Below are 9,804 nucleotides of genomic sequence, written 5' to 3'. Positions count from 1 at the left end.
GCATCTCCTTTAAATTCTTTTCAAATTTTTCTTTCTTTTTTTAAGAGGTACTCCTTTATAAGCCAATTTATAACTAAGAACAAAAAAGAAATCTGCAACTTACATCTGTTGGAACTTGTAGCTCTTCTTTGGTATACTCGTGGACTACCTGGATTAAATCCTTTGGAAAATATCCAAAAATACGCCCAACCTACAAGAAATGGGCAAAATGGACAAGCATCAATCGAATTCTGTATAAGAAACATAAATGAGAGATTTTTAGTAGTAACAGGAAATATACAAATATATAGGTAGGTAGATACAACAAAGAGAGATAGTTGCTATTACAATTACACTGAGATTATATTATTCCAATAAAAATTAAGTACAAAATATTAAGCCAATGTTTCTAAAACCATTAAAGCTCTAACATAAAGTTAGAGCTTAGAAATAGATAAAAGATCTGTATAAGAGAAGATTATTGTACATTATATGATTAAACTGTGCAAATCAAAGCTGGTTAGAGATGCAATTCCAAATAACCTCTAGTAAGAATTTACCTGTGCATTTCATAGCATTGCTCATAAACCAGTACTTATAAGTCTTTGTTAAACAATTAACAACAGCCCTGTAATAAGTAAAAAAAAAACATAAAATTTCTGAAATATATCACCACTACAACAAAAGGCAGATACAGCTGACCCTTGAACAACACAGGGGTTGGAGCACAGTTAAAAATCTACATATAACTTTTGATTCCCCCAAAACTTAACTACTAATAGCCTACCATTCCAGGGGTGGGGAACCCACAGCCTCAAGGCCACATGTGGCCCTCCAGATCCCTAAATGTGGCCCTTCGACCAAATCCAAACTTCACAGAACAAATCCTTTCATTAAATGGATTTGTTCTGCAAAATCCATATTCAGTCAAAAGGCCACACTCGGCAGGGTGCAGTGGCTCACACCTGTAATCCTAGCACTCTGGGAGGCCGAGGCGGGAGGATGGCTTGAGCTCAGGAGTCTGAGGTTGCTGTGAGCTAGGCTGATGCCATGGGACTCTAGCCCAGGCAAGAGAGTGAGACTCTGTCTCAAAAAAAATAAATAAATAAAATAAAATAAAACAAAAGGCCACACTTAAGGATCGAGATGACCACGTGGCCCCAAGGCCACAGGTTCCCCACCCACCATAAACAATCGACATCTATTTTGTGTGGTATGTGTATCATATACTGTATTCTTACAATAAAGTAAGCTAGAGAAAAGAAAGGTTATTAAGAAAATCATAAGGAAGAGAAAATATATGTACTACTCATTAAGTGGAAGTGGATCATCATAAAGGTCTTCATGCTCATCATCCTCACATTGAGTAGGAGGAGGAGGAGAGGAGGGGTTGGCCTTGCCATCTCAGGGGTGGCAGCGGCAGGAGAGGTGGTGGAGGTGGAAGGGGACGCAGGAGGGGCAGCCACATTCTAGGTAACTTTACAGAGACACGATGTAATTTCTGTCTGATTTTTTTGATTTTCATTTCTCTAAAAATGTTTCTGTATGTTACCAATCCCTCTCCCGCCATTTGCTTTATTGTCAGTGCCCATATCATAGAAGAGGCCATGCCATAAAAGAAGCAAAAGCAGTTCTGAATGAATGACACCCTCTGCCAGATTGTCTAATGTCAATTTGTTTTCTGGCGCTGCTTCTTCTGTGACTTCTTCCTCATCGTCCAGCACTGGTTTGGAAGCACTCATTCCCATCGAGTCATCTCCTGTTAATTCCTCTGGTGTGGTGTCCATTAGCTCTTAAACTTTTCCAAGATCCGTATCTTGAAACCCAGCATCCCCACCTTTTTTTGCCATATCCACAATCACATTCATGATTTCCTTGATTGGCTCTGTCATACATCCTGTGAAGTCGTGCACAACTTCTGGACACAGTTTTCTCCACCAGGAATTTATTATTTTGGGCTTGATGGCTTCCACAGCTTTTTCTATGACAACGATGGTATCTTCAATGTTGTAATCCTTCCAGATTTTCATGATATACTCTCTATCTGGGTTCTCTTCCATAGTGTTGACAACCTTTCCATAGAGTACCATGTGTAATAAGCCTTAAAGGACCTTATAACAACCTGATCTAGAGGCTGAATTGGAGACATTGTATTTGGGGACAAGTAGACCACTTTGATGCCTTACATACTGAACTCATGGGTTCTGGGTTGCCAGGGGCATTATCCAATACGAACAGAACTTTAAAAGACAGTCCCTTACTGGCAAAGTACTTCCTGACTTTAGGAACAAAGCATCTATGGAACCAATCCAGAAAAAGGTTTCTCATTGTCCAGGGCTTCTTGCGTGACCAAAAGACTAGCAGCTAATGTTGATCTTTTCCCTTCAAGGCTCAGGGGTCAGCAGCTATATAGGTAAGAACAGTCTTGATCATAAACCCAACTGTACTTGCACAAAACAGTAGAGTTTTGCCTATCCCTTCCTGCCTTAAAGCCTTCTCTTCCTTACTAATTAAATGTCCTTTGTGACTTTTTTTTCCCAGAGTAGGGCACTGTTGTCTGCATTAGAAACCTGTTTAGGCAGATATCTCTTCTTCGTCTCAGTGCTTTTCTTAATGGTGTCTGGGAACTTGTCCACTGCCTCTTAGTTGGTAGAAGCTGCTTCTCCTCTTGTCTTGACATTTTTAAAGCCAAATCTCTTTCTAAAATTATCAAACCATCCTTTGCTGGCATTAAATTTTCCAGCTTTAGATCCTTCATCTTCATCTTGCTTTAAGTTGCCATATGATAACTTCGTTTTTTTCTCAAATCATATTAGAGTCTATAGGTATACCTTTCTTATAGCAAGCCTGCACCCACGCAAAAGCTGCATTTTTAATATGAGATAAAAACTTATTGTGCAAAAAGTGCAAGGTTTTCATGCCTGCTGGTGTAGCTGCAGCAACAGTTTCATGAATTTCTTTTTTATTATAATGATCCTTATGCTGGATTCATCAATCTTGAAGTGGCAGGCAACTACAACTGCGGACCTCAATCTATAGCACATATTACACACTGACTTTTTCTTGTAATGCCATGACTTTTCGTGGCTTCTTGGGAGCACTTCCAGCATCAATAGTGGCACTTTGTATGGGTCCCATGGTGTTATTCAAAGTTTATCTTATTGCACTAAACGTGAAACATACAACAACTGCAAGAGATCACTTTTTATTGCGATACACGATTTACTGGAGAGACGAACTGCTCACCTGGAGATGCTCAGTGTCACACGGTGTTTTAAGCAGATACCAGTAACACTTGAGCTCACTGCAATAGCAACAGGAGATGGCTATAAAATTATTACAGTTATACAGTATGCACTATGGTTAATTTTATGCAGTTATGATTTAATATTGCATCATTTGTTTACATTTCTCTCAACTGCAAATGGCACCATGTATGGTCTGCAAATGTATATGTGTGTAAGTTTTAATGAATTTTAACTCTTTATAATAAATAACATGTATATTTTATAGTAGTAAATGATAAAAATAGACTAGTATCTATCTACATGTATTTTATGTGTTCATGGCATAACCTTTTCTTATTTTTTTCCATATTTCTAGGCCAGTTTGTGAGTTTTTCCAAATCTCCAAAAAATTTTTCAATATATTTATTGAGAAAATTCCATACATAGGTGGACCCTTGTTGTTCAAACCTGTGTTGTTCAAGTGTCAACTGTATTTACTGATATTATGTGCTATACTGGCTTTTTCAAAAACTACCTTTACATGTATTTGGGGATAGAATAAAAATACGATGTAATTAATACATGCTGATCTACACACCAAACTTCAGTTTCTTGCAAAGTGAAGCCCCCACAGAAAATAATCCTATTTATTTTCAGCACTAACAGTAGCTACTGTCTCAAAGGGAGCTGTAGATCTTTTCCCAATCATTAAAGGACTCTGACATGTAAATAAAATGCACAAAAAGAACAAAAGGCCATCTTATCACTAATTTGTAAAATATCCCCATTCACAAGTGCTCTTGTTACATTTGGAAACTATCTGAAAGCCAGTTCTAGTAGTAGAATACTGCTATGAAGATTAGATAAGACAGGGCAACTAAAACCTGCATTATTGACAGAAAAAGTCTGAAACTCTAAGAAATCAAAAAGATTGCAGAATGAAAACTAAGAAATAGAAAGAAGAATCATTTTGAAAGCTAAGGAGAGTGAGTTTTTAATATCCTAAGTATAAGGTTCATGAAATGAGAGGGGAGACTGAGGGAAAATATACTTTTCCCTTATGAGGAAATGTTATTAAGGGAGAATTGGGAAAAGGGAAAGAAATCAGAGATATATGATGAAAAGAAATACTATAAATTTATCTTTGCTTAATCTTTGTCAACTGAGACCATAGGTCATACAAAAACTCCATATTTATATACTGGGTGGTATCTTATTTCTTACAATCTGACAAACAAAAAGCTGCAGAATCATGGGCCCACATGACTAAAGTAATCTTTATGTCTAACTTTGCTTCCGTATACCATCCTTGCCAAGGTACTGTTGATTTGATTTGTGTGGTGGGGGGAGGAAGAGTATTGCCTCAAGAGAACAAATTCTGCATCAGGACAGATGTAAGTAAGTGCCACTGCCCTGTAAGGAAATACTCAGAAGGAAGACGAAAGAGACGTGGGCCCTTCCTTTAAAGAATTTTTGACTTTGTATGAGCCAACACGGTACACAAACTAACTGCAATTACAAAACAGTAAAACAAACGCCACGTGAGCAGTGCAAACAAAGTGCCACCTGAACAATTATCAGACAGCAAAGATCCCTTCTGATGGGGTGATGAAGGCAGCATTCCCTGAGAAGGCAGGATGAGGGCTATGACCCAGAAAGACTGACGGGCTATCCAGAGGCAAATATGGTCATGAGCAAACGTGTGGCAGGAGGGAAAGCCTTAAGTCAAGTTCATTTTATCCAAATGCTCAAAGATGAGGAAAGGGAAAAGAACTTAACTGCTCTATGAAAAATGTAGCCTAAGTATGTGGAAAAACATTTCCAAGATAAAGATTATCAGGAAATCTCATTTGGTAGACTTGAGAGAAACAGAATAGATTCTTCTTTGTATGGAGTAAGGTTTGCACTTGACCAGCTGCCGTTTCTCAAGATTGCTCCCTAGGAATCTGGAATACTAACAAAATGAATCTGTTTTTCCCAAAGGGATTTTTGGCGCCTTATTTTCTGCTGTTTGTTCACTTGGTGTTTTATTGAGAGTGAAAGTTTTCACAGTTGGGACTGGGTATTTCTCTAAGTTGGGACAATCCTAAGGACATCAAGGATCTTACTACTTTAAGTAGATAAACAGTCCACACATCACACTCTCTAACAAGGAAAGGACAATAACTCATAAGATTAGCCTCTCAATCAGGTTATTTCTAATGAATCTCCTCATTAAAAACATCAAAGCATGATGCAGGGATAGACTGCCATGTCTGATATCAGAGCACCCATAAAACTGGCTAGAAATAGAGCCCCTGGGAGAACCTCCAGACACAGATGGCTGAAAGTCAGAAAAAGGAACACCCAAAAGTTGCAAACAAAAAAACAAACAAGAAAGCACACAGTAAACACAATATTTTTGGTTTTTTAACAGACTAATAACAGCAGAGATTATTAACTGTTCCCAAGACTGCCACTTTTTCGTAAATAATAATATAGAAGAAAGGAAATACACAAACAATCAACTTTAAACTCGCATGCCTGAAACAGTATCTCACACATAGTTTACGAGATTTAGTCTAATTCCCATGAATCCTTCCATTTTAAAGCAAGGAGGTCAACGAATATTCAGGTTTTCACCATTTCAACCTTTAATATGTATGGAGCATCCTAGAAGCTGATGCTCAGGGGCAATAGCTAGACTCGGTTCAGTTGTTTCAGAAACCTCTGCTGAGCCCCTGCTGTCTGCAGGCCCAAGGCCTGCTAGGGACACAGGGCCATCTTCTTTTTTCATAGTCTAGGAAAGAAGACATGTTAACCCCATCAAAGACTCTAAGAAAACACATTTAAATCTCCAGTGCTAAACAAGCCAATAGAAAGTAAGCAAATAAAGTATGTAAAAATTGTACTTACACTTCCAGCCCAAACTTCAGGCCCTCTCCCTGCCAATTTATAGTAGACATATACAGGGTCACCTTTTTTAAAATTCACAAAACGACAATCTGGGCCTGTGAAATCTTCTAGAGCCTCACCCCGGTACATTAACACTGTATATATATAGGAAAAACAAAAAACAGATACCAGATTCAGCTTCACAATCCATATTGACTTATCAGGAAATATAAGAATTCCACTGTAAATAACAATCAAGTTTTTCCAGTATTCTCTGGAAGCACTTTTAATTTCTATGTTCAAAGTACCTAAAATCCTTAGAGCTTTGTTGCTATAAATCACAACATCCCCTGCAAGTAGACAGGAGAAAGGGAAACATCCCTACTTTTCTCTACGGATAATACAGAGAAACAAAAAGCAAATGTGTCTACCACCACACATGGCTATTCTCAAGCGAAACTCTTGAAACTCTTGGCTCCCTCTCCAACCTTCTAGTCCTCAATCTTTTCTGTTTCATAATCATGAAAAGCTTCATTTTGCAAGTGGGTAAATTCAAGCACAGGTGCTGACTAGCATAATCATGGCTGCATGCAGAGGTAACATAGGGAACTGGGAAAAGTACCCAGGAACCCCCAGGGGGTCAATTAACTTGAACTAAGCACTAAAAGGCATAACCTTAAGTGGCTGTAACTGCTACTATGCAGCAGTAAACACTGTCAATTTCATCTGCAGCCAAGTTGTTTTCTCCGTACATAAATTAATGGGCAAGGATATCTGTCATACTCTATTATTGATTCAATCACATAATAAGGCAATATTTTCTGAAAGTAAATAATGTTGACTGAATCCAACATTAAGAAGGTTTCAAAACAAAGGAAAAATACCCATATTTATATTTTTCTATAAACAAAATAAAAAGTGGATATCTCATGTAGCGGGGACCAAGCAGAGCTATGAGAATAGGTCAGTACTGGTTACCTTCATGCTTTTAAAATGCAGGACTTAAATCACACTAGATCTAGAAACTGGTAGAAGCAGTATTTTTCTTTTCGTTGACGAAATACAGTTTCTGATGTAAGATGAAATGGACAGTAAGTGCATTTGAATAAGAAAAACGAAGAAAGATGAAATGGAAATAACACTTTTTCTAAAAGCCAATTAGCAATAAAATGCATAAAGACATATCTTTAAATACATCTTGGAGAAAAGACCATATAGATTTAGAGAGGGTTATTTGTTTTCCAAAACTAAAATCTGATTATTTTCAAATATGTCAGCTTCCTAATTCACATACAATTGGGTGAGAGGAAGGTTGAAGGTGATGGGCAATTTAAGGTTGGGAATTCCATCAGAATTGGGACTGGCAATGTTTCCTTGCTCCCCTAGAAGGGATCATTGAGAATTTGTAATAATACATCAGATGACAACATAATGCTCACTGTGGAACAGCTAGTTGAAAAGCACACAAGACCTCTTACACACACACCTTAATAAACACAACACAGACCCACACCTTGCGCCTGCTCTTACCTGTTGTGTTTGGTTACACCTGTTTGGATACACACCATTTCTCAAGTTACGTAACAACTGAGCTCTTTTAACACCATGTCTCAGTACTAGGGAAGCATCAGTGATGTGATTCTCCAGGTAACTTGTTTTGAAGAACCCAGGTAGGTCAGTGCTCAAAAACAAAGAATAGCAAATATTTTGCCATATCTAATAGCAAATGGATAAATACTTGGTTTTACTCCCAGAAAACTGAAGGGAAAAATCATGGCAGTTGCTCTGCTTTTGCAGTGTTTATTTACATCAGCCATACGGTTGGTTACCTCCAGGAATGGCTTAACACAAATTAGAGATCATCTCCTTTCTTTTCTTTAATGATGTTGTATTGATACAAACGCTTCGAATTATGAAATTTGTTTTTGAGAACACCAATTTGAACATAAGTAGCTGAACTGTAGGCTTCTTGGCCTTTTTAGAATGTTTTTCTCTATCTATTGCTTACAATTTATGAACAACCTGCGGTTGTCAGTAAGTTACAAGGTTATGTGAGACAGGCAGGAGGCCATAAGAATGGCCCTGGCCAGACAAACACATAGGAAGAGGTTCCAACAACACAAATAGCTAAGGCTAAAGCTGGTCTAGGCTTTAGCTTCCATCGCCCAGTTCAAAGCCCGGACCGGGGAGAAATTCCGCTTCCTGGGCACAGAACAGGCTGCTAGTCCCAGGAGACCTCTGGCCTCTTTCGAGAGCGAAAGATTGCGGCCCTCGCGCTGCCCTGCCTGGCGGTCTGCAGAGAAGCGCCCGTGCACGGAGATGACGGGGCTGAGCAGATGCCCGGCGGAGACCCCGGAGCACACCGCGCGCCTGGACTCGGGGCTCGTCCCGAACCTAAACTCCAACCCTGTTCAAACCCGGGCGCGAGGCCCAACCTGGGAAGCACGAGGGCGGAGGTAGCGCCAAGGGAGCTTGGCGTAGGAGCCCACCGCCGCGCAGCCTCCGCTAGGACGCCCGCCCGGCCCGCAGAGCGGCTGCCGGGTCCCGCGACCCCGGTCCCTGCGGCGGGGGCGGCACAGCGCGGCGCGCAGCCTGGTCTACCCGGGGAGCCCAAGCCGATCCGGGGATGGGGACGCTGCGAGCCGCCCCTGAGGACACCGGGGCACCCCACCCAGCCCCCGCTTCGGCAGGGAAAAATAAAACGCTGCAACAAGTGGGAGGCGCAGCCCCCAGGTCGGGGCGGCCGGCCCGGGCGCCCGCACAGCCGCAGCGACAGACGCAGGGACCCAGGGCTCGCCCACCCCGCGCTCCGCCCGCACTCACTGCTGCACTCGCCGTCCGCGCACAGCTTCTGCTCCGAGAAGCGCCGGCCCGCGCCCGGGTCCCGCAGGCCCCGCACCCGCCACGGCGCCCCGGCCGCGAGCAGCCAGAGCAGCAGCGCCGGCGCCGCAGCCATGTTGTGGTCCCCGGGCCGCGCCGCGGAGGGGAGGCCGGCGGGCGCGGGCGGGGCGGGGGCGGGGCGGGGAGCGGGGCGCGGAGGGCGGCGCCCGCGAAGGTTTGAGCCGTTCCCGGCTGACACGTCGGCAGGGCCTCCGGGAGGGACACGGGGACTCCAGGAGGAGGGAGGGCGGCGAGCGCGGCCTTCCTCCCAGGCCTTCTCCTCCCGGGCGCTGCCGTGGCAACCGGGACTCTACATCTTCCCCCTCGTCCAATCGCCTCCCTCTGCAGTCGCACCTCCGCGCGATTCCATTCGCCGTTCACCCGGCTCTGAGCACTTGGGTCCCCAACCCTGCGCTATCCCGCCCGACAGGTCCATTCCAGCGCCTTCTCGCAGCGTCTGATGTCTGATCCCTCCTGAACCAGCCCACCGCCCCCTATTCTTGGTGTGGTCCTTCCTTTTACGAACTAGGAAATCTCACCTGTAATTTGCCACTGTCAGACTCTGGTTCCAGGCTCCCTGCCCTTCAGACTCCAGGGGTTCCTTGGGGCCCCATCCCATGATCCCATCAGATTAGAAAGAGGAGAGGTGAGCGCAGTGGTGGGCTGAGGGTGTAGATTACAGCCTGTGGCCTGCTCGGTCTTTAAGGGGGGAGAAGGGGAGATAGAGGTGGATAATGGTCCTGGGGCTGAGATCTTGAGATTTCTAGATCTATATCCAGAGGGAAGAAGTAATTTAATTCAACACAAATGTGATGAGCTTCCATTTTATGCTACCATTTCATGC

At 42.7% G+C, this 9,804-nt stretch overlaps 1 protein-coding gene across 3 annotated transcripts in view; it reads right to left on the bottom strand.

Annotated features, from left to right (window-relative positions):
• MIA3 (melanoma inhibitory activity family, member 3) overlaps positions 1-9,044 on the bottom strand; it is a 41,183-nt gene extending 32,139 nt beyond the window's left edge. The window contains exons 1-3 of one of the 3 annotated variants that reach the window (XM_012662189.1): positions 8,904-9,044; positions 6,102-6,235; positions 104-190 (exon numbers count right to left, since the gene is read on the bottom strand). In XM_012662189.1, the coding sequence (XP_012517643.1) occupies positions 104-190; positions 6,102-6,235; positions 8,904-9,036 (354 nt within the window). In that variant the 5' untranslated portion in view covers positions 9,037-9,044. Of the gene's footprint in view, positions 1-103; positions 191-6,101; positions 6,236-7,610; positions 7,646-8,903 lie in introns of those variants that run through there. The other 2 variants (XM_012662190.1, XM_012662191.1) reach the window with 2 other exon arrangements.
• Positions 9,045-9,804: the final 760 nt, after the last annotated feature.

This window comes from Propithecus coquereli, unplaced genomic scaffold (assembly GCF_000956105.1).
Source record: "Propithecus coquereli isolate 6110/MARCELLA unplaced genomic scaffold, Pcoq_1.0 Scaffold756, whole genome shotgun sequence".
In the NCBI taxonomy this organism is placed as follows: Eukaryota; Metazoa; Chordata; class Mammalia; order Primates; family Indriidae; genus Propithecus; species Propithecus coquereli.
Note: the sequence above shows the minus strand (reverse complement) of the source record. Positions and strands in the feature narration are given on the sequence as shown.